The sequence below is a fragment of the Dromiciops gliroides genome, chromosome 5, assembly GCF_019393635.1.
Source record: "Dromiciops gliroides isolate mDroGli1 chromosome 5, mDroGli1.pri, whole genome shotgun sequence".
NCBI lineage: Eukaryota > Metazoa > Chordata > Mammalia > Microbiotheria > Microbiotheriidae > Dromiciops > Dromiciops gliroides.
The window spans coordinates 257,810,975-257,837,230 of NC_057865.1; the positions used below are offsets into that span (position 1 = coordinate 257,810,975).

At 36.6% G+C, this 26,256-nt stretch overlaps 1 protein-coding gene across 4 annotated transcripts in view; it reads left to right on the forward strand.

Annotated features, from left to right (window-relative positions):
• The window catches only part of TMTC2 (transmembrane O-mannosyltransferase targeting cadherins 2), a 546,198-nt gene that overhangs the window by 288,142 nt on the left and 231,800 nt on the right, over nt 1-26,256 (forward strand). For all 4 annotated transcript variants that reach the window (XM_043969066.1, XM_043969069.1, XM_043969067.1 and 1 more), the window contains exon 4: nt 24,828-24,942. In XM_043969066.1, coding sequence (XP_043825001.1) covers nt 24,828-24,942 — 115 coding nt within the window. The remainder of the gene's footprint in view (nt 1-24,827; nt 24,943-26,256) is intronic.

A 26,256-nucleotide genomic window follows, 5' to 3' on the forward strand; every position in this document is an offset into this window, starting at 1 on the left:
ACCATCTGCACCCATGCAAAATGCATTTGGTAAAAAACATGGGTGGAAATAGCTGAGAAAACTAATATACAATGAAGAATTCCATCACAGATATCATGTCATCTTCCACTCACCAGATTTATAGGAAGAACTGCATATTTGTGGGTAGTGAATATGCAGGGGATCTCATGTTTAATTCTCATCTGTTCTCATAGCCAATTTAGAAAATTAAAAACTTTCAAATTGGCAGTTGGGAATTAATTCTAGAGCATTGTTTTTAAATGGTCATTTCTATTGATTTTGAGGCTTTAGAGGAAGCAAATTATGAGACACTTATGCTTGTCAGATAGATTAGATTGGAAATATAGTCCTTTTTTGCTCTATAAAATTATGTTTAGAATCATTTTGTTAGAGCTAGAAACACCTTAGAAACCATATAGTTCTATAACTTCATTTTGCTGTTGTTGAGTCATTTTCAGTTGTGTCTATCTCTTTATGACCCTGCCTGGGGTTTTCTTGGCAAAGATATTGTAGTGGTTTGCCATTTTCTACCCTAGCTCATTTTACAAGTGGAGAAATTGAGGCAAATAGAATTAAGAGACTTTCCCAGGGTCACACAAGTAGATTGTGTGTCTGAGGCCAGATTTGAACTCAGGAAGATGAGTCTTCCCCACTCCAGGTCCACAACTCTATCCACTGCACCACCTAGCTGCCCCTCATTTTATAGATAGCAAAACTGAGGACAGAGAGCTTGGATGACTTACCCGCATGCAGTAAGTGACAGAAGCAGGACCTACCTCAGTGTCCAGGTCCCTACTGTGCTCTGAATTGGCAAACTATAGTCAATGGGATAGTACAGTGATCCAGCAAAAACTTCAAATGTTAGCAGAGCTTTTTCTTCCCCAGAAGAGATTTGGTGATTGATTGGTAGAAGAAGTTTTAAGGAAAGGATCCTTTGGATCCTTTCCTCTACCTAGGCTCAAGTGTTCCGATAGTGGGCTAGCACTAAAGCATGATAAGAAATCACCATCATAAGATTATAGGTTTAGGATTAGAAGAGATCTTAGCTGTCCCCTTGTCTAATTCCCTTATTTTAGAGTTTCAGAAAAGTGCATGGTGTAGAAGATAGAATGCTAGATTGGAGGCAGGAAGACCTGGTCTTAAATCCTACATCAAATACTCAGTTTCTTAGTGATTATATGAGTAAATCATTTGTCATTTCCAAGTCTCAGTTTTCTTATGTGTAAAACAAAGGGCTTGAACTACATGAATTGAGAAGTCCCTTCCAGGGATCCTGGAGTGTAGACTTTTGTTTTGCTTGACTATGTTTATTCATTATAAGGGCCTTCTTCTCCTTGTCCTTCTCCTCCCCCCTCCTGTTTCCCTTCTCCTCTTCTCTTTTTCTTCTTCTTCTTCCTCTCCCTCTTCTTTTTTTCCCTTTTCTTCTTCTTCTTCCTCTTCCCCTCCTTCCTTCTCTTCCTCCTCCCTTTCCTTTTTTGCTCCCCTTCCTCCTCCTTTTTCTCCTTCCCCCTCCTTTTTATTCATCTCCCTCTTCTTATTCCTCTCCCTTTTCTTTTTTTGCCTTTTCTTTTTTCTCTACCACATCTTCCCTTTCCCCTTTTTCTCTTCCTTTTCCCTTTTCCCCTTTTTTCTTTTCCTCTCCTTCTCCCCTCTCTCCCTCTTCTTCTTCCTTTCCCTCTCCCTCCTCTTTCCCTTCCCTTTCCCCTTCTCTTCAATCTTCCTTTTCTTTCTCCCCCTTTTCCTCCTCTTCCTCTTCTCTGTACCTTTATCCTCCTTTTCTTTCTCCTTTCCTTCTTCCTTTTCCTCTTTTTCTTCTCTCCCTCTCCTTCCTCTTCTTCCCTTCCCCGTGTTCTCTTTTTCTTAATAATTCACCCTTTCTTCCCTCTCCTTCCTTTCTCTTCCTATTCCTTCTTCTTTACCTCCTCTTGCTCCTTAATAGGGGGAGCTGGAAGGATGAAAAGTTTAATAGTCATTCATAGAAAAAAAAGAAGAAATCAAGGTTCAGAAAAGATATGTTTTTTGTCTAAGGTCACTCAGGGGATATATAAGACAGAACTAGTATATGAATCTAGGTCTTCTTACTACAAATCTAGGGGTATATCCACTGCAACTAAGTTGAATGTAATCCAATCAAAAGAGTTATTGATTTCCTGTGGATCAGAGTACTGTCACATCTTGCCCCAAATGAGGCCCATTTTTGAACATTATAGTATTATGTGGATGGAAAGTTTAGAAAAAGAGGATATTAGGTAATATAAGAGATGAACCCTCTCTCTGCCAGTCAAGTGGGTTACTCTTCCTGAATGAGATATTTGCCTAAAATGGACTAGAGCTTGTATCTTTAGGATTCTGAGTTTTCTAGAACATTCAGGATATTGAAACACCTTGAGATCATTTCATATCCAAATTTTTTTGGCAGAACTGGACATGTTTAACCAAGAGAAGAGAAGACTTTGTTGTCTATAAGTATCAGAAGAGCTATCATACAACAGAGGGATTAAATTTTTTTCTTCCACTTGGCATAACTAGGAAGATTGAGTGGATTTTAGGTCATTGTAAGGAAATATTTCCTAAAAAATTTGATCTTCTAAAAAGTGAAAGGGGCAAACTGAGGTCAATGGTGGCCTTCCTCTCCATGGAGGTCCTTAATAGAGGCTGAATGTCTCCCTTGTCAGGAAAGTTATAGAGGATATTCTTGTTCTGATGCCATCTGGGCCAGCTGGACTTAAATGATAAAATAATGTACTGAATCTCTCCCCTTCCTTGCTTATTGATACCTATGACGATAGTGTTTGTATTTCTTGCCTCTTATCTTGAGGTCACCCAAACAGATAAATAAATAAATAACTTGCCTTCTGAGATTCCATTCAATTCACCATTAAATGTATTAAATGTCTAAAATGTTTGAAGTACTATGAATGTGTTAGATTCTGGGGATACAGAAAGGAATTAAGACAGGCTGACATGTTTAAGATGGATAAGATTTAATCTACTTGGCCCCAGAAGGCAAAACTAGGTACAATGATTAGAAGTTATAAAAGGAAAGATATTGTTGTTGTTTGCCCTTTGTTCTCAGAGAGGACCATTGCATTTTGGTGATGTCATGACCTGCAGTGAATTGGATTTAAGTGAGGGAGGGCTGTGCAAAGTCACCAACCTCACTCTCTCCTCCAGAGCTTTCTGGATCCAGTGGCAAGATATATATCAGGGTGAGTGGTGATGGTCCCTAATGTTGAAAGCAATTGGAGTTAAGTGACTTACACCGGGTCACATAGTAAGTGTATGAGGTAAGATTTGAACTCGGGTTCTCCCAACTTCAGGGCCAATGCTATACCCACTGCACCACCCAGCTGCCCTGGAAGGACAGATATAGGCTTAATAGACGGAAGAACTAAATCAGAATTAGAGCTGTGAAGAGGGAGGTAATAGATTCCTCTCTACTGGAATTTTTCAGGAAGAGCTTGGCAGCTGGGTGGCACAATGGATTGAGTGCTAGACCCAGAGTTAGAAGCATATTAGCCACCTCCAAAGAAAGAATTGATATTGATTGAACGTAGACTGAAGCATGCTATTTTTCACTTTCTTTCATTTTTTAATTTTATCCACATTTTCTTGTACAAAATGACTCATGGTAATGTTTTACAGAATTGCATATGTATATGCAATTAGCATCTTAGGAAGGGGGGAGGTGAGGGAGGGAAGGAAAGATAAAATTTGGAATGCAAAATTTTAAATAAAAATGTTAATTATTTAAAAAAGAAGAAGAAGACTTGTGAGGGGTCAGGAGAAGAATGGACGTCAAATGGTCCAGATTGGTTATAATATGAGCAGAGGAATCAAACTCAAGAGAAATGAATCCATACATAACTGGTTGATCTTCAGTCATTTTTCAATCATGTCCAACTTTTTGTGAACCCTTTGGTGTTTTCTTGGCAAAGGTACCAGAGTAGTTTGCTATTTTCTTCAGCAGCTCATATTATAAATGAGGAACTAGGGCAAATGGGGTTGTGTGATTTGCCCAGGGTCACAAACTATGTCTGGAGGCTGGATTTAAATTCAGGAAAATAAGTCTTTTGAACTCCAAACCTGGTACTCTATCTACTGTGCCACCTAACAATATATACATAAGGTGGCCACTAATCCATAATTAAGGATCCCTGTGAGCCACATTGACTTAGTTTTATGTTTGTTGTATTTTTATTTATTTTTTAAAAATCTCTGTTACATTTTAATCTGGTTCAGATTCACTTGGGACATTTGTGGGCTGCAAGTTGTCCTCAGCTTGTGTTTGACACCTTCAGTGTAGAGGATTTGGAGATAAAAGTACAATACAAAATTTTTAAGTGCAGATTAGAGATAGACTGTGGAGGACCTTAAATCATAGCTTAAGGCATTTGGTAGGTAATGTGGAGCAGCTAATGATTTTTGAATAGATATGGATGAAAGGATGAATGAAGTAATATATGATTAGAATAGTGTAGTAGGAAGATTATGTGGGTAGTGGTGCTAAGAATAGGTTGGCAAGGTGGCATCAACTGGTAGGGTACCACAGTTGTCTTGAGCCAAGGGAAATAAGGGCATGAACTTTGGTGGTTTCAATAAAGAGGGCTCATTTTTAAGAACTGGTGTATAAGTAGAATTAATTGAATTTGGCAGCTATTCACATGTGAGATTGAGGAAGAATCAGGAGCCCTTGATTTATGTCCTGGATGGTCCTGTCGATAGAAAATATAAATTATGAGGAAGTATGTGTGCATCTGTGTGTATACACACACATACATGTATATACACATAAACCCACATATATACACATATTTCCCCTTTTTTTATATGTGTATTATATGCATGTATATTTATGTGTGTACACTCACTATCAACCCAGACATATATTTATGTATATGCACATATATATTTGTGCATGTACATGTATCTATGCATGTGTGTATGCATGCACGTATGTATTGTGTACATGTGTGTATGTATGTGTGTGTCTGTGTATGTATGTGTGTATTAGTGTGCCACTCCCAACCACTTGGGCAGAGTTCAGTTTTGGACATTTTGAGCTTGAAACACTGGCTCCATCCCCAGGTCAATATCCATCAGCAAGCTGGAAATGTAAGACTGGGTCTCTTGTGTGATCCTGAGCTTTGTAACTAGAGACTCGGGAGACATCTATTTAAAGGCAATAATTCAAACTCTGGGCAGAGATGAGATTGCTATGGGCAAGACTAGAGGGAAAAGAAAAGAGAAGCAAGGGCATAAGCCTATTTCACTCTCACACTTAAAGGGTGGGAGGAGGGTTGAGGAAGCAGGGAAAGGAGCTATTGGACAGGAAGGAGGAAGTCTAAGGGGAAACTAGCACTGTGCAGTGTCCGAAGCCAAGGGATGAGAGATGACACAAAGATAGACTATCTAAGAGGAAGCAGTAGTGAACTGTTTCAAATACTTGTGATAGATCAAGGAAAGGGGATGAACTCAGAAACAAGGGTCATTCACTTTGGCAATTTGACAGCCATTAATGACCTTGGAGAGAACAATTTCAATGCTGTGTCAGGGATAGAAACCAGATTTGGCAGTGAAAGAGAAGACAGTATGATTACTTGAGTGGTTAGTAGGATCAAGGTTACTTGCAAGATCAAAGAAGGAACTTTGGAGATTCTACCTAATTTTACTTTTCTTGTAGCATACATGGTATGGTTTCTGAGATATGTTAGGCACTAACTTACTTATGACATTATGTGAATTTATATGCGCGTGTTTTATACATATATACACACATATGAAATATATGTGTATATGGATATATACATATACATATGTATATATTTGTATAAGTTATGCATGCCTCCTTTTCAAAAGAGACAGGTCACTATATTTATGAATAATATGAATTGTTTCTAAGGATGGTTTCAAATAGAGTGCACCATAGTAGTTAAAGTTTGATTTAACTGTCAGTACTTATATAAATACTGGCAAGAATTTGGGAGTAAATGTGTTTCTAAGCTGCTTTAATGAAAACATTAGCATAGCAATTACTGGTATTGTGCAAATCTCTGCATATCTGCATTTTCCTCATCTTCCAATCAGTATGACATTTGTGAAATGAATAGGGCACTTGCTTTATCAAAATTTTATTTACCAGCAAAGAGTTTTCCTCCCCCATCCAATATTAATAACTCTTTGGAATAGATGATTTCAGGGAATATTAGAACAGAGGTAAGCTGATCTCCAAGGCCCCTTGCAGCTCTAAAGTTCTATGATATATACTTTGATACTTGTGCAAAGAGACCCTTGGGATCACTGGGCAATGGGATTTCAGTCATCTTGGTGGTAGGAGCTGGTGAATCCTATTCAAGTCTCTAGGCTAGGCTTGTTAGTAGTTGCTGAAGCTTTGTAATGGAATTCTTGGCTCAAGATATATGTCATAACAATAATGATGAAACAGTAGAAAAATATTGGCAGTTGATAATAGGGTATCTCATTTCTTGCATGGGAAGATGGGTGCATATGTTATCAGGACAACTTGTCTTAATATCATGCTATTTGGTAGTTTTCACTCATCTTGTAATGGAAATAAAAATACACACACACACATATACATATATATATATACACATATACATATATATACATATATACATATATATATATACACATATATACACACACACATATATATATACACACATATATACACACACACACACACACACACACACACACACACACACATATATATATATATATATATATATATATATAAGATTTGGAGGGAAAAAATCCCTCTCAGGGTCTTTGCCATTGACTGTTGGAATAGCAGGACTAATAAAGGTTGGAACGCAATAATAAGGTAACTTGAAAGACAATGTGATAAAATGAAGCAGGTCTCAAAGTGAGTTCCAGGGATCCCTTTCAAGAAGTCTGAAGAAGCCAAAACAATTTTCATAGTAATACTAGACTGTTTTAATTTTGAATATAGCAAACATTGATAGATACCCAATAAACAAAATCTCTTGGTTTGGGTCTCTAACAATTTTAAGAGGGTAAAGGGGTCTTAAGACCACAATATTTGAGAGCTACTGGTCTACTAGACAGACTGATAGATATGACATCAGCACGATCCATGTGGAAATCATACATTTGTGTGGACATTGGGTAGTCACTTCACTTCACTGAGGCGCAGTTTCCTCATATGCAAGATGAGAATAACAATATGGCAATCATATCTAGCAGGCCTTTTGGTACACCTAGATACTATTCATTTGGTCTGTTAATTTGGACATCAGATACTTCTTGTGAGGAGCAAATGAGATAATAGACTTAAAATACTGCTTCCTTTCTGAGTGCTCTGTAAATGTCCATAGAGAAGCAGCCTGGCAGAATGGCTAAGGGGTCAATTTTGGCATCAGGAAGACCCAAGTTTAGCTCCTATCACTGACCCTTAGTAGCTGTGTGACCCTAGGCAAGCCACTTAACCCTCATTGCCCGGGGGTGGAGGGGGGGAGGAAAACAATGGGGGAAAAAGACACCGAAACAAACAAACCAACAAAAACCCATTCAAAATAGTAGCTATGTATATCCTAAGAATCAGATGTGGGATTTTCTGCACTGAAGGGAGATGTATTGATCAGAGGGTGCTGGGACATACTTCATCTTGGAGCCGTGTTTGTAAAATGCAAGAATTGTCTGACATCCAAACCCCTAGACCTAATAATTGATCCACATCCTTAAGATTCCTCTTGTATCTCGACCATAATAGGTAGATTAGCAACTATGGAATTTCTCTTTGTTTTTGTATTAGTAATATTTCTCAGAGCATCAGCAGAGGTGATTTAGAATGGAAGTCGGATAAAGCTTGATTCATGCTTCTAATAAGGGCAGCTAGATGGCGCCATAGTGCACAGAACACTAGGCCTAGAATCAGGAAGACTCATCTTCCTGAGTTCAAATCTGAAAAGAGACACTTGCTAGCTGTGTGACCCTGGGCAAGTCACTTAACCCTGTTTGCTTCAGTTTCTTCATCTGTAAAATGAGCTGGAGATGAAAATGGAAAACCACTCCAGTATCTTTGCCAAGAAAAACAAATGAAGCCAAAGAATCCAATGCCTCTGGGTGACCAAATGGGGTCACAAAGAGTCAGACATGACTGAAGAAAGACTGAACACACAATGCTTTTAACAAGCCTTGATTGCAGTGGTTTTCTTAAGAAGAACTTTAGAACCAATCCTGGCACTTAATAAATAATTGTAGATTGATGGCTTGATTAAAGTATATTAATGTAGCCAACTCTTGCTTTTCCCTTTTTGTGTATATCTCAAAGCTATTAATTATTTAATCCTCTGTATGAATCTTTTATAACCAATAATACAACCATTCTTGAAATCTTCATTGATTATTCATTTAAAAATTTCTTGGAAACTCTTTCCCCCATTACCAGTTACCACTGTTCACTGGTGAATAATAAAAATAATGACAGCTAGTATGTGCCACTGTTGTGTGCCAAGCACTGGGGTAAGTGCCTTACAAATATTTCATTTAATCCTTAAAACAACCCTGAGAAGTAGAAGCTATTATTATGTTCATTTTACCATGGAAGAAACTGAGGCAGACAAAGTGACTTACCCAACATCTCAGAGCTAGACTGGGTTTCAGGCAGGATTTGAACTCAGTTCTTCCTGTCTTAAGGCCCAGTGCTCTATTTATTGCACCACCTAGCTACCTAGTACCAAGCATTCAGCTAAGAAATATCTTAGGATTTAGGCCTAGAAGGTGTCTTAGAGAATACTAATCAATCGACAAGTACTTATTGAGTCCCTTCTGTGGTCTGGGCAATGTGACAATTGTTAGGGCTACAGATACAAAGAACTGAAGCAATCCCTACTTCCAGAGAGCTTACATTATGTTAGAAGAGACATCTGCCTATCAAAAATATGTACAGTGTAACTATCAAACAGATACATATAAATATGTAGAATTAAAATAAAATATACTTTCACCTATCTGGTCTAACCCTTTCATCTTATGTATTGGACCACAAAGATCCTCAAAGGAGAAGTAAGTTGACCAAAGGCAAATAGATAGTAATTACATCTTTATCCTTTATTACTCATAGGAGCTTAGGCAAGTACTGTCACTAAACTTACATGTCCTTATCTGTCAAATGAAAAAGTTCGGGTAGCTGTAGATGCATCCTGTGACTGGACTTTCTCTAGTTATCCCATGGACAAGATACCCTGGGATATTTGCTTCTGGAGACCCGAGGAGCCATACTGTTGACTTCATAAGATCATAGTTTTTGAACTGGAAATAACCTTGGAACCACTGAGTTCAAACCCCTCATTTTATAGATGAGGAAGATAAGACACTGAGAATTTAAGTGACTTATCCAAGGTCACAAAACCAGTAAGTGTCTGAGGCAGGAGCTGAAATTAGTTTTTTCTGAGGCCAAATCCAGTGACTTAGTACCCCACTGTATTCCTCTTGGAGTTGTTGGTAAATGCTTAGGGATATTGTCTCAGAACAAACCCCCCTTAGGTTAGCAACAAGTAGTGGGATTCCAATATTCCTTGTTTCAGCACCCTTTGACAATGCTGACTTGCTCTTAAATTGCTTTATTAAATAGTTACAAAAAAATAACTTAAGAAGGGCAAAATAGTATCTTTCAGTTTTATAAGAATGAAAAGAATCCTTTTCCTTTTGAGATCCTAGACACCCTCCACAGCAGCCTAAGGGTACAGGTTGGAGGGATGTTGTGGCCAAAATAGGGTGTTCTGAGGAGAGGAGTTTCACTTGGCTTTACTGTACTTAACTGTCTCCCTACGCTTCAGTATTTAAAAAGAGACATGGAAAGAACAGAGATTGACTCTCTAGTCAGAGGACCTGGGTTCAGATTCTACCCCTGACAACCAATACCTGTGTAACCTTAAGCATGTTAGATAAACTCGCTGGGCTTTATTTTCTTCAACTGTAAAATGAGATGGCTTCTGAGATGCCTTTCAAATCTAAATCTGCTTTCCTTTGAGTCTATACACTGTGGTTTTCTTAGTGGGGATAGATATAATATTATTTATTTTATATTTAATAATGTGTATATTCATATAGAGAATATAATTTATAAATTATTTTATAGTATTTTATATAATTTATTTTTATATATTTATGTGTGCATATATACACAAAATAAACTATCCCCCAGAGAGCAATCTTCCAATGATGAACCTTTCTGAATTGAATGATAATCCATTGCCAGCTTAAAATTTAAAAGACTTTAAAGTATAACTTCATAGCACTAGAGGGAATTGAAAGCACTTATAAACTTAAGATGATTTATTTTTACTAGAGCAAATATATCACATATTATCGTGAAAAAGAAAATATTAACTTAGAGGAAAAATGAAATCACTTTGAGATAAATGATTTTAAAAGGAATCCATATTATGTTTCATTGGTATGAACTTTGCGAACATACAAGCACCTTCATTCCATTGTGAGGCATCAAAATATAACATGAATGGGAAGTTTATTCATATATCTCACAGTAATAGGTTTTATTCATATATCTCACAGGTTCTGCACATATGTTATATAGTGGGCAAGACTTAGGTAGGCAAATACCCACGTATTTTGATTTGAGAGTAGTTGAAAAACTGCACCTCATCCCTCCCAAGTTTACATCAAAATTTTCTCTCCAGGCTTGTTTGGAAATCCGAATACTTTAATTACTGTTGGCCAATTACTATTGTCATAGTTCTAGCAGAGAACAAAGCTTTAACCCAGTGTGACACAGGATTAGAAAGTTTTGATAGGCCCGAATGGGAAATGTCCCTGAGTAGATATGAGAATGTTAGGTGCCCAGGACTGAAAATGAATTGAGGGGGCAGCTAGATGGCGCAGTGGTTAAAGCACCAGCCCTGGATTCAGGAGTTACCTGAGTTCAAATCCGGCCTCAGACACTTGACACTTACTAGCTGTGTGACCCTGGGCAAGTCACTTAACCCCCATTGCCTGCAAAAAACCCCAAAACAAAACAAAACAAACAAACAAAAAAAAGAAAATGAATTGAATCCCTGAGTGGTCACTTTGTAATGTGAAGACATTTGGTGTCTGGAATAGGGAAGGAAAACCATTAGAATGTAGCAGCAGAAGAGACGATTCCTCAAGAAAACATGATGATATGGCATGGCGGACACAGCAAAAACAAAACCAGAGACTTAATTTGCAATTTTGTTCTCAGTTAGGTAGACGTAGGATAACACATGTGCATATGTAGATCCTTAGATATGGTAGTACCAAAGGTCTACCTACCTGTCAAACTCTGAAATCACTTAATGATCTGGTGACAAAGTCAGCCAAATGATTGATTTCTGATCTTGTACTCCCAAATATTTTTGACCAAATTTTTAACATTTTGAGTGTTTATAAAGGTATTGCATAGACATAACCATATCTTCACTGAGAGAAAATCATCTCAATTATTATAATTTTCTATATTAATACAGAATATGAATACTACATTAATCTATATTGATATAATTATTATTGCTTTATATTATCTGTTTTTTCCCTGTGTAAGCCCCAAGACATAGCTAATAAAGTGTGTATTGTATTACCCTCATTACATCTTGGGTATGTAGAAATATAGTATTTTCTTGTCATTTCTTTTAAGGGCCTCTTTTCTAACAATTAATGAATATAATTCCAAAGCAAGGCTTCAGTGCCAAAGACTATTTAAAGCTGTGGATGTTTGAATATATCAAATTATTGCAAAAGAAGTACTGATAAGAATAAAGCCAAGCAATGCCCCTGATAAGACTTAGACATGCTATGAATCATCAAGCTTAATGGAGATTCCATTTTTATCACTTATTTTACCTTGAGCTAGTTCCCCCCCTGCCTTAAGTTAACATTTTCCTCTTTCAATAGATAATACAGGATATAATTACACAAAGAAAAATAAATCATTTCAGGTTTATAAGTGCTCTCAGTCCCTTGAGTTGTATGAAGTCACTAGCATACTTAAAAAAAAATACCCTTAGTGTTGACTAATGGAAGCAGTGAAAAAGCTTTCTGATTTAAATTAAAACCCCCAACTCAGAGGCTTATGTTGAGAGCCATGCATTTAATTTTTTTTCCCCACCTAATCATTTATTTACTTTCTGTGTAAAGGCAAAGATAAATGACTTCTAAAGATAAAAGTCATAATTAAATGTGGGTTGTTGCTTAAATTTTAGTTTTTGCCTAAATGGCATTTACATTGCACCTTGTTGGTCCAAAGTTTAGAAATACTTTTGTTTGACTTCTTCAGCTCTCAATGAATTTCCTTGTAGCTAGAGAGAAATGGTTAACAGATTCATTTGAATAAAAGTTTGCTACATAATATTCCTTCTTTATATAGACATATATAAAATGTATATACATGAATGTATACATATATATGTACATATATGTATATACATGGAGTATATGTTCAAGGACATATTACATATGTGTTTGTGACTAAAATCTTTGTTTTCCCCCCAAACTTGCCACTAACTACCAAAGAAATGACAATTTTGAGCTTTGGATTTCCTCATCTATGAAATCAGGGGGTTGGACTATTTGGCCTCTGAAGTCACTTCCAACTCTATACTATATTTCTATAATATTATGGGTAGCAGAAAATGGCATTTCTAACCCATTTTGATGACTGGTACAGTGAAGTGATTACAGAACTTACCACAGCACCTGGCACATAGCAGGAATTTAATAAATGCCTGTTGACTCAACTGACTTGACATAGTCTATGAAGTGAAAGCCGTGATATCATAGCCAAAAGAGGTAGAATTACAGAGTCCAAAGTGCTAATGAACTTAATTTAATTAGTTAAAAAATAGATTCTTTAAAGTCTCACCCCTTAACTAGTCAAATCAAAGTTTTTTTCTGAGAAAGAAGTTTCCTAAATTAAAGCCAAATTTTATAGCAACACAGGTTACTTTTAGTATGATAGATATTATAACAAGCTCAAGGACTTTTAAGTATGTGTATACATAAATTTAAATATAATAGATATAGGTATATTATATAAATAAATGGAAATATATAGCATGTCCATATTGTATGATCTATAATTAACTTATATATGCACATACACTCTTTGTCTTTCTATAGTATAGAAAAATCTATCTTGGAAATGTCATTTTTATTTATTTATTTATTTATTTATTTATTTATTTATTTATTTTGGGTGAGGCAATCGGGGTTAAGTGACTTGCCCAGGGTCACACAGCTAGTAAGTGTCAAGTGTCTGAGGCCAGATTTGAACTCAGGCACTCCTTACTTTAGGGCCGGCGCTCTATCTACTGCACCACCTAGCTGCCCCTAGAAATGTCATTTTAAGGACTCCAAAGACAAGGTATAGATACTTCAATTTCCAGATGTTAATGAAGAGTGTTACTTGCAATTATTACATGATTTTGGAATTGGAAGAGACCCCAGAATCTATTTAATATAACCTATCCTTGAACAAGAATTCCCCTTCCTTCAACAAATCCCCTGATAAGGGGTCATTCAACCTTTGCTTGAAGACGTCCATTGTGGGAGAACCCACTGACTTCTTGAGGTAGCTGGATTTCACTGTTGGGCAGTTCTAATTGATAGGAAGTCTTTTCTTAAATACAACTGAATCTGTCTTCTTGCAACTTCTACCCATCACTTCTCATTCTGACACTTGAAGCCAAACAGACTGATCCCAATCTCTTTTCCATGACTGTTTTATGTAATTGAAGATATCTAATTATCCTTCTTTATCATCATAGATCAACTCATCAGAAATGCTACTTGCTCTGTTGTGTACTGAATCTCTTCTGTTTTCCCTAACATTTTGTAGAAGAAATGACTTAAGCACTCGTAGGATGTATTCTGTTTCTAAGAAATTTCCTCGGATTTCTATCTCAAATAATAACTCCTTAAGAATGATATAAAAATAGAAAAAAAAAGAATGATACAAAGATTTTTGTGTTCATGACTTTAATAATATTGCAGGTTGCTTAGGAAAAATAAGGCCACCCAGTTTGTTTTCAATTTTTTCCCCTCTCTCAAGTCGGGAATAAGAGAGAGCTAAGTTTAATTCAGTGAATTTCAAACTAAATGTTGAGGTTCCTCATTTAAGCATGTAAAAATAAGTGAATCCTTAATGCATCTATATGCTATCATATCTAAAGTCCCTCTTCAAAGAAGCGTGATTTGATTTTTTTTTTTAAATAACAAATCAGGCTCCTAATCAGCAGGTATGAGTGGGGAGAAGATCCTTTGCTTGGAAACTCTGAAGATTTGCAAATAGTCCACAGATGAGAACATCTTACCTGTGACAAGTCATTTGACCACTCTAGTTCTCATCTTTTCTTGTTCATAAAAAGAAAGGTTTAGATTAAGTGATTTCTTTTTTTTTTCCTTTTTCTTTTTTTGGTGGGACAATGAGGGTTAAGTGACTTGCCCAGGGTCACAAAGCTAGTAAATGTCAAGTGTCTGAGGCTGAATTTGAACTCAGGTCCTCCTGAATCTAGGGCTGGTACTTTATCTACTGCGCCACCTAGATGCCCCCTAGATTCAATGATTTATTATGGCTCATTTGAGCTCCAGATCTCTGATCTTATGATACCAGGAGGAGGAAATTGGGAAGTATGCTTTTTTAAAGACATCTGGTGACTAATTTGTGATATACATTTTAAATAACAGTTCTAAAAATAATTTAAGGTTAATTTAAACTTAATGGAATGTTGTAGCTTCATCTTCCATGTAAAGATTAGAGGAAAAATTAGAGCGATCACATCAATATTTTCAATCAGGATCATATACAGTTGATTAGAAAAGGGGGACACCTGGGTATTAGGATTTATTAAGAATTTCCAAATAAGAGACTGTGGTTTCTCAGCACCCCATTCCTGTAACATCATATCTTTTAGGCATATAATGGAATGAGTAATGTCTGAAAATGTCTTTCATGTACTTGACATGAAATACAGTGTAAATAATATAAAATAGTAATGAAATTCAGTTCTCTGGGATTAAGGGATAATGACACACATTAGCTGAGAGTAAATTTAAAGTTGAAACCAAATATCAGTATTGAATTGTTGACACACTAGAGCAGAAAAGAAAAAGAAAATTGCAAAACCAATTTACTCTTACATTAGTTCATAAAATAATTCTGTTGTTACTTTCAAGAAATGGACTCTCACAGTGTACCTATAAACATAGAGATCAATTAGAATCCATTAAATGGTCAATGTTCTTAAAAATTAAGAATTTCAGATTGGTAACATTTTAATTTCAAAGCAGAAAGATAAAAGATACTATTTTCCATTTTCCATTTCATATACCTTGGAAAACTTCAAAGCATTGGTGCCAAACTCACCATACATAAAGATCCCTACTGGCTGCATATTGACGTAGAAAACCACATATTAACATTATCTATTTTTTATTGAATTTTTATTTTGTTAAATGTTTCCAAATTACATTTCCCAAGCCCATCCATTGGGATTGTGTAATAACTCTGATCAAGGCAACTCTTCAAGATCATAAATTTCAGACTCATGATTGATATGCTTGATAGAAGGAGATTTTCCATCCAGGAGTTCCTTATCTCATTAGAAACACAGGTACAGCCCCACCTTATACCTATCCTACCTAAATCTAACCATAACAAAAACAAATTAGATAAGTAAAATCAAATAAGACTTTTTTCTTTCCTTATTTTTTTAAAAAGTGTGTTTTATCTCCATTAACTGACACAGCATAAATTATTTATTTATTCATTCATTTATCTATCTATCTATTGATTGATTTTTATTTATTTATTTATTTATTTATTTTTTTGCAGGGCAATGAGGGTTAACTGACTTGCAAATACTAAGTGTCAGATCTGACCTCAGTTACTCCTGAATCCAGGGCTGGTACTTTATCCATTGCACTACCTAGCTGCCCCCTTATGGCATATATTAAAAAGGAAGGACGGGTAATTTTGTCCATTAAAAATGCCATTTCTTGCTTTTTCCACATGCCTAATACTTCTAGTCTATTGCAAAAATAATTAGGAGAATTTATTCACTAAATGCATACTGAATTTCAGGAGTGAATAGTTATCAGGGGAGAAAAAGAAAAAGGAGTATGCAATTTCAATAGCATTCCTATTCTTTTCTAGATCTTAGTCACTTTCTCTTATTGAGGGTGTCTAGGTTCCATGATGGTTACTTACTTTTTGAGTGGTGGAACTTAGCACACAGTAGGGGCTGAAGAAGTGATTGCCAATCAGTCACTTCATTAGCCTTTTTTTTTTTTTAAAGCTTACATCAGTAATAACTTAAAAGCACGTTTTGAGTTACCATTATTTCTGGACTTTTCTGGGTGGGGAGAAGCTGACGATGGTCTGGATCTATGTTTTCACTTGTATTAGGAAATTCTTGATGTGAAAAATTATTTTCGCTCCTGATAATGCAGATGCATAACATACTCCTAGAGAGGAGGTTCACTTAGAAGCTTAGTGACTTGACTTCTCTCATATAGCCAGCATTTGGAAGAGGCAGAGTTTGAACCTATATCTTCCTGATTCTATCAGGCTTTCTATCCACTACAGGACAAAAGGTTGTCATTTTCACTTTTTGTTTTGTGGACTGTGTTAAAAAGTTCAGTGCATATGCTCACTCCCTTTCAGTATAACACACAGTTCTTTGGTGGGAGAGAATTGTAGCAGAGACTTAAGCCTCTCCCATGACCTTTTCTCTTCTTTTCTTTGGATGTAATGACAATTGGACAGTGGGTGAGCAAATCATTATTGTTGTAGTCTTGAGTGCCCCTGAATGTATATCTTTAACAATCCCTGCTTCTGGCTTTTTCGGACCTATGTAGTCTGTATCCTCATTCAGAGAAGAATTCTGGAACATGAGGCAACTCCATATATCTGTTATAAATCCATTTTCTTTCTTGCAACAGAATGTGACATTTATCTATTCTTTCATCTTTGAAGTTATTGATTTTAAATAAATTTTAATCCTTAAATAAAACAAAAAATAAGTATTCTATATAGTCCTATACTCTGTGCAATCTAAGTGTGAGATTGAAGAATTCTTAATTTTTGTAGAAGGGAAAAAAATCAAATGGAATGATGTTTCGAGATTGATTTACCTTTTCATGAGAGGAAAACTAGCATTCATGTCTGAATTTTAGAGGAAAGGGCATTGACTCAGCACAGTTAAAACAAACTTTAAGCCTTTGCATAAGGAAAATAAAGAAAATAAAAATTCTGTTACTTTACAAGGAGGTAGGGAGGCAGGAGTGGATTGTTTTACACAAGATTTTCTTTGAGTTACCATGGTTTTTATTTTTCATTTTTGAGATATGTTATGCTTATCATGGATAACTAGGTGGTGCAGTGGATGGAGTGTAAGGCCTAGAGTCAAGAAGACTCATCTTCCAGAGTTCAAATCTAACCTCAGACACTTACTAGTTCTGTGACCCCAGGCAAGTCACTTAACCCTGTTTGCCTTAGTTTCCTCATCTGTAAAATGAGCTGGAGAAGGAAATGGCAAACCACTCCAATATCTTTGTCAAGAAAACCCCAAATGGGGGCAGCTAGGTGGCACAATGGATAGAGTACTGGCTCTGGAGTCAGGAGGACCTGAGTTCAAATCTAGCCTCAGACACTTTATACTTACTAGCTGTGTGACCCTGGGCAAGTCACTTAACCCTAATTGCCTCACCAAAAAAACCCCCAAAACCCCAAAACTCCCAAAACAAACAAACAAACAAAAACCAAATGGGATCACAAAGTGTCAGACATGATTGAAAAAGACTGAACACAAAGGGTCACACAGCTAGTAAGTATCTGAGCCCATACCTGGATGAAAAAAATGGCATAAACTGAAAGATGTGCTCATGCATTACACTATTTTTTTTTTTTTTAGTGAGGCAATTGGGGTTAAGTGACTTGCCCAGGGTCACACAGCTAGTAAGTGTTAAGTGTCTGAGGCTGGATTTGAACTCAGGTACTCCTGACTCCAGGGCCAGTGCTCTATCCACTGCGCTACCTAGCTGCCCCTTAAGATCTCTCTCTCTCTTTTTTTTTTTTTTTTTAGTGAGGCAATGGGGGTTAAGTGACTTGCCCAGGGTCACACAGCTAGTAAGCGTTAAGTGTCTGAGGCTGGATTTGAACTCAGGTGCTCCTGACTCCAGGGCCGGTGCTCTATCCACTGCGCCACCTAGCTGCCCCATGCATTACACTATTAACAGAGGACTCAGGTCTTCCTGACACCAGGCTTGTTGCTCTATTCATTGTACTACCTACTACCCCAAATCACTAAAAAGAATCTTGCGATATATTATTACCATAAAAATGAATTCGTTTTTATTTATTGTACAAGTAAAATGCATTAAACTAACAATATCAAAATGATACTATTTTTTTAAAGATTTTTTTTTCCTTTTTTGTGTTGAGGCAATTGGGGTTAAGTGACTTGCCCAGGGTCACACAGCTAGTGTTACGTGTCTGAGGTCAGATTCGAACTCAGTTCCTCCGGACTCCAGGGCTGGTTCTCTATCCACTGTACCACCTAGCTGCCCCCAAAATGATACTCATTTTAAAGTGCTTATTATCTTTTTTGTGTGTGTTGAAAATTATACAAAACCAGATCATGGTATAGTAGAAACATTACTGTTTCTATAGTCAGAGGTTGTTGTTGTTCAGTCATTTTTCAATTATATCTGATGCTTTGTGACACCACTTGGGGTTTTCTTGGCAAAGATACTGGAATGGTTTGCCATTCCCTTCTTCAGTTCATTTTACAAAAGAGGAAACTGATGCAAACAGGGTTACATGACTCACCCAGGGTCACTCAGCTAATGTGTGAGTGTGCCTGAGACCAGCTTTGAATTTAGGAAGATGAGTCTTCCTGACTCCCGGCTTGGCATTCTATCCACCCTTCCACCATTCCATCTGGCTGCCAGAGGCAAGTACAAATTCCCTACTCATAATTAGATCTAAAGGATATAGTTCAAGTAACTTAGACCAAAATGATTATGTCACTAGATACCAAAATAGTTTAAAAAATAATTTTTCACACCTGGATGAAAAAAAATGGCATAAACTGAAAGATGTGCTCATGCATTACACTATTAACAGAGGAACTTTTTTTTGCTTTGTTTTTCTATAAAAATATTTTATTATTCTCCAGTTACATGTAGAGATAGTTTCCAACATTTGTTTTCATAAGATTTCTAGTTTCAATTTTTTTCTCCCTCCTTCCCCCCTCCCCAAGACAGCAAGCAATCCGATATAGGTTATATATGTACAATCACATTAAACATATTTTTGCATTAGTCATGCTGTGCTAGAAGAATTAGAACAAAAAAGGAAAAACAAAAAGTAGAGATGGTATGGTTCTATCTGCATCTAGATTCCATAGTTCTTTTTTTTCTTCTTCTGGATTTGGAGAGCATTTTCCATTATGAGTTCTTTGGAAGTATCTTAGACCATTGTATTGCTGAGAAGAGTCAAGTCTATCACAGTTGATCAACACACAATGTTGTTGATACTGTACACAATTTTCTCCTGGTTCTGCTCATCTCACTCAGCATCAGTTCATGTAAGTCCTTCCAGGTTTCTCTGAACTCTTCCTGCTCATCATTCCTACAGCACAATTAATATTCCATTAAATTCATATACCACAACTTGTTCAGCCATTCCCCAATTGATGGGCATCCCCTCAATTTCCAATTCCTTGCCACCACAAAAAAGAGCAGCTGTAAATATTTCTGTACATGTGGGTCCTTTTCCTTTTTATGATCTCTTTGGGGAGAAGACCTAATAGTGGTATTGCTGGGTCAAAGGGAACAGAGGAACTTTTTTTGTTTGTTTGTTTGTTTTGTTTTTTGGTGAGGCAATTAGGGTTAAGTGACTTGTCCAGGGTCACACAGCTAGTAAGTATCAAGTGTCTGAGGTCACATTTGAACTCAGGTTCTCCTGAATTCAGGGCCGGGGCTTTATCCACTGCGCCACCTAGCTGCCCTGAATAGGCTTTATTCCTAAAGGGGTCTATGATACTAAAAAGTTAGGGACCCTAGCTTTGGACAGTGAAGCTTTCTCTTAAAAACAAATACAAACTTTTTTTAAAAAATAAGATAAGTTAAGTCTCTGAGCAGTCTTGTTAACTTACAAAAAGGGGGCAGCTGATGTCATCTCTCCATTCCTTTCTTTTGATTTAGGTGTAAAGGAGGAACTCTAAGAAGAAGAGATGAGCTCCAAATAATCCTTATTTGGTAACTTTGAGTTAATTTTTAAAATCCCACCTAACTGACCACCATGCCAATACCATAACATTTAATTTCTTCCTATTGAATTTGGGGCAGCTAGGCAGTCATTAGAGTGCTGGGCCTGGAGTCAAGAAGACTAATCTTTATGAGTTCAAATTTGGCCTCAAATACTTACTAGCTGTATGACCCTGGGCAAGTCACTTCACCCTGTTTGCTTCAATTTCCTCATTTGTAAAATGAATTGGAGAAAGAAATGGCAAACCATTACAGCACCTCATCAATCTTACAGTCTCTGATGGGGACATCATCACTGAGGATCTTTCCTACTTAGATATCCTTCTGTCCAGACACAGGGAAGGCATCATGACCTTTCTCTGCCTCAGTCTTCTCCTTAATGAGCATAGGAAGAGTCAGACATGACTGAAAATGACTGTACAAGAATAGAATTGGATCTGAAGATTAGAACAAACAATTATTTTTAGAATTGTGCCTATTAAATGGAATTGATAACCTATACAACACATCAATCTTTTTTTTTTTGGGGGGGGGGGACTGGTTCCAGAATTTCAGTGGTAGAGGTTTCTTTCAGTGAGGAGATTCCCTTTACAAATGCATCTCTGAACCTGAGTTATAGCCTAAAACTCTGAAAAGACAGGCAACATGTATCCAGGATCATGTATCCAGGCTGTGTTAGAGTCAGGATTTGAATCCAGTCCTCCTTGACTCCTAGACTGACTCTCTCCTTTCTGTTCTTACAATACTACAAATTAGGGGGCAGTTAGGTGGCGCAGTGGATAAAGCACCAGCCCTGGATTCAGGAGTACCTGAGTTCAAATCTGGCCTCAGACACTTGACACTTGACACTTACTAGCTGTGTGATCCTGGGCAAGTCACTTAACCCCCATTGTCTCCCCCTCCCCCCAAAAAAAGAAAAAAAAAAGGAAACAATACTACACCTCCCATACTTTAATATTTCCTGTAAGTATCATATGCACTTTTTCATATAGTAAATAAGGTATTTTGTCTAATCATCATATCACCAGGTTGGATTGCTGTTTCTTTGGGGATCAGGGCTTGTTACAGACACTTCTGAGGAGTCTCAGAGTATTATGTAAAACATCGTGATGTCTTCATGAATCTGTAGCAACCAGTCAACTTTGTTCTTTCATGGAATTCATCATAGGATCAAAGATCTGGAGCTGAATAGAACCTCAGAGGACCAGCTTATCCATTCCTTTCTTTTTATGATTGAAGAATTTAAGGAGGTTAAGTTACTTGCCAAGAGAATAATAATAGGTATCATTTTTAAATAGCATTTTAAAGTTTACAAAGTGCTTTACAAATATCTCATCTAATTCTTACAACAACCCTTTGAGGTAGCTGGTATTATTATCTCCATTTTATGGATGAGGAAACTGAGTCAGGCAGAGGTTAAGTGATTTATTTATAGTCATATAGCTAATAGGTGTCTGAGGTCGAATTTGAATTCAAATCTTCCTGACTAGGGCAATTAGGTGCAGTGCAGACTTGGAGTCAGGAAGACTCATCTTCCAGAGTTCAAATCTGGCCTCAGACATTTATTAGCTGTGTGACCCCAGGCAAGTCGCTTAACTCTGTTTGCCTCTGTTTCCTCAACTGTCAAATGAGCTGGAGAAGGAAATGACAAACCCACTCCAGTATCTTTATGAATAAAACCTCAACAAATGGGGTCACATAGAGTCAGATACAACTGAACAACTGACTTTCTGAGGTTAGGCCCAATGCTTAATGCACTGTGCCAACTAAATGCCTTAGATGATAGAAAAAAGAAACAACAGCAACAAAAAACTGTCTGGATTTGAACCTGAATCTCATGACTCCAAATTAAATACCTTTCCTACTTTCTCATGTTAATTGCCTTGATTGTCTGTTTAACATCATAACCTGACCAGTTGTTTTAATCTAAATCCTCTGTCTTTCTAACTTCCTTTCTAGCTACTTCCTTCATTCCACACTTCACATTTGAATCATTTTACCCCTCCCCTTTTCTCTTATGATTATATTGTGTATTCAGTTTATTTAAAAATATTTTTTTCTTCTCAGCTCAGCCATAAAATTGTTCACTCCTCATATTTTCAATTGGATGGAGTCGATAAACACCTTCTGTCCCAAGAGTTAATTACTAGTCACTTGGAGAAAAATGGGGATTTTCATTTTTTGGCTCTTTTTTCACAGTAGCTTAATATTTACATCTCTGATCTTTCCATTATGGGTATCTTTTCAAGTGTGGTTCTGTATCTAATATATAATAAATCACACAAGTATTTGAAAGTATGGAAACACTGACAGCATCTATTTGTCACATAAACAAAAGTGAGTGATAGTTTTACTTTTAGGTTTGGCAGCTCCCGAGAAAGCAAAAATCTGTTCGACTAAATGCAGTATTAAGAAGCAATTATCTATGAAAGAAGGCATATTGACGAAGGAGAATTTTTCATTTTTTTTTTTTTTTTGCCTGGAATAAGCTCTTATGTAAACTATAAAGCACACACTTCAAATCCACTGTTTTAATGACTACTTGTCAGGTTTATTTTTGGTCTTCCACAAGTTTAATCACACAAATAAATCAGGGCACCTAATATTGTGCTAGATAGTAATAGTAGTAGTAGTAGTAGTAGTAGTAGTAGTAGTAGTAGTAGTAGTAGTAGTAGCAAATATTTATAAAGTACCTACTATGTGTCAGGCATTGTGCTAAGCACTTTACAAATGTTAACTCATTTGATTCCCACAGCAGCTTTGGGAGGTGGATGCTATTATTAGCCTACAGTTCAGAAAACTGAGGGAAACAGAGGATAAGTGATTTGCATACAGTTAGTGAGTGTCTGAGGATGGATTTCAATTTAGGTTTGCCAACTCAGATCCTCCTGATTTCAGGTCTAGTGCTCTACCCACTAAGCCACCTACCTGCCTTAAGTATGTTTAGTGGGGTGGGGGTGGGTGGGAGAAATGACTATTTATTTTTGTATTCTGAATTTAAGCACCAAATAAAACAAAAATTTCCCTATGCAAAGTAGAATAGAAAAAGTAGATCTCATATAAATTTGTGCATTTCTATTATATCCATTACATTATCCTTGGATATACATCTCTATGTATACCATACCATACCATACCATACCATATCCCATCCTATCCATATATATATCATATCATATATCATATCACATCATATGTTATATATCATAATATCTATTATATGATATGGTAATATATGTTATATATTGTTTTTCTCTTAAAATATAATCAATTAATTTGATGTTGTTCAATTGTATCCAAGGCTTCATGATCTTGTGGACCACACTGTCCATGGGTTTTTCTTGGCAAAGATACTGGAGTACATTTATATAGTTTGCCATTTCCTTCTCCATTGGATTAAGGTAAATAGAGGTTAAGTGACTTGCCCAAGTTTACATAGGGAGTTGGAGCCTGCATTTGAACTCTGGTCTTTCTTGACTCCAGGCCCAGCACTCTATCTACTGAGCCACCTAGCTGCCTCCTAGGCAAACAGAGGTTAAGTGAGGTTAAGCCCATGTCACACAGCTAATAAGTGTTTAAGGCTCGATTTGAACTCAGGTCTTCCTGACTTCTGGCCTAATGCTCTATCCACTGAGCTATCTAGCAGCTTCTATTGAATCAATTCAATATGTAAATAATTCAGTATATACATATTTAATAACAATAAATTTATTTATTTATAATAAATAGTATCCAATAATAATAAATAGTCAACATATACATATGTTAAAAGGGAGTTAATTGGTAACTGTGGAGAGAACAACTTCAGTTGAGCAATGAGGTCAGAAGGCATATCAGAAAAGGTCAAGGGGCAGCTAGGTGGCACAGTGGATAGAGCACTGGCCCTGGATTCAGGAGTACCTGAGTTCAGATCCAGCCTCAGACACTTAACACTTACTAGCTGTGTGACCCTGGGCAAGTCACTTAACCCCAATTGCCTCACTAAAAAAAAAAAAAAAAAAAAAAAAGGTCAAGAATAGGCCGTATGAAGAGTGCTTGGCAAACGTTATATAAAGTACTATGTAAAAATCATCCCTTGTTATTTTTAGCTAATGAATAATAACATTTTGTGATTTCTAAGGTTCTCATTTCCACAATTTCCTTTGTCTCTAGTTTCCTGATCTGTAAAGTGACAGGCCTGGTCTAAACTGGCCTTTGACTTCCCTCCTAACTCTAGAACTCTGATGCTAGGTCTTTCTTGGAAGCGCTTAGGATAACATTATTCTTGGTCCTACAATAAACTTTATACAATGTAGATCTGCTTTGAGGAAAAACAATGGTCCTAAATATTTTTACATGTTAATTTTTTTCACATCTTGGTTCGATGAAATGGTAGCATATTTGGGAAAGAAATTCCACTTTACAAATGCTGTGGGAAGGTTTTCCCCCACAAACACTTCCTCCCTGAGATAACCTGCCAGTCTTCTGACTCTTTTTCCCATGTCAGTGGGTCTCAGCTCTGCCTGAGTATTGCTTTCTCTTCTTGGCAGCATGGGGTAACCTTGGAAATGTCCTCAAGAGCCAGAGCAAGATTTCTGAAGCCGAGAACGCCTATAGAAATGCTTTGTACTACCGCAGCAACATGGCTGATATGCTCTATAATCTGTGAGTATGCATGCCGCGCCCATTTGGTTCATCTGGGAAACCCATGCTCCACGGGATGATTGATAGAAGTTCCGGAAATGGCAATGATGCTAGCTTCTGCATTGTAGTTGCCTGAACAGGAATGCTTCTTACAGGTCCCACCATGGTGGGAAAGGAGCAAGCTCTCTTTTGTTTGTGGTTGCATCCTCTATATGTAGGTTCCGTTTTTATTTTTGAAGGGAGATATACACATGATCTAGATTTACCCAGTTTAAGATTGATCTCAGTTAAAAGTGATAATCCCGGTCCCTTTTCTCACCCCCAGTCCTGGGTCCTTTTTAAGCCCCATTAATGCTTTATATAGATATGTTCAGACGTCTACACATTCTTTACAAAATGGATGCAAAAATCAATGATGATAGTAAATGATTAGTCTCCAGCTTTTTAAGCTCCAGATTTCTTTGTGTTTATTTTCATTTGACACTTGCTGAATTTTTTCACATATATGTATGTGTATATTCACATGTCTGTGAATGTTTAAAACTATTTAAGTTGAGTAACATAAATAGGGACTATACAAGGAATAAGTTAAAAGTCACATATATATAAATATCTATGCATATAGATATATATATATGTTGGGATACAACACTGAACTATACACACACATATACAAACATATATGTATGTATATATATGTGTGTATATATATATATATATATATATATATATATATATATGCATGTGTGTGTATAAATGTTGTATCCTGACACTCTTCCTCAGTTAAAAGTCTAAACTAAAAACACTATAAATATCTGAGACCAATCTAATCTAATCTTCACATTTTACATATGAGGAAACTGAGTCACAGGGAAGTTAAGTGACCTACCCAACATCACTTAGGTAGTTATTGTCAGAGGTGGAATTTCAACCCAGATGCTCTTATTCCAAAGTCAATGCCCTGTACCATAGCATTCACTAGAACCAATTTCTTTATCCACTCTAGGGAAAATAGCATTCAAAAGGCCAAACCCTATAGAGAAAGTTCCCTGCCTTGAATCACTAAAGGTCAAAATTGAAAGCATCTGGCTTCCCTCAATGATTTTTAAGTCACTATGATCAATTGAAGTGTTCCTTGAAAGTCCCTTTTCCCCCAGCTGTTAGTGTTAGAGGTGAATGCTGGAATTATCCTCATTCAAAAATGGCTAGCTTCCAATATAAAGCTTTCAAATTGAAGGGTGAAAAAATAATTAAAAAGTTATTCAAAAATGTATACAGAGAAAGGGGATAACCAGGGATTTAATCAGAATGAGAGAAGGATGTGGGTTAAGTAGC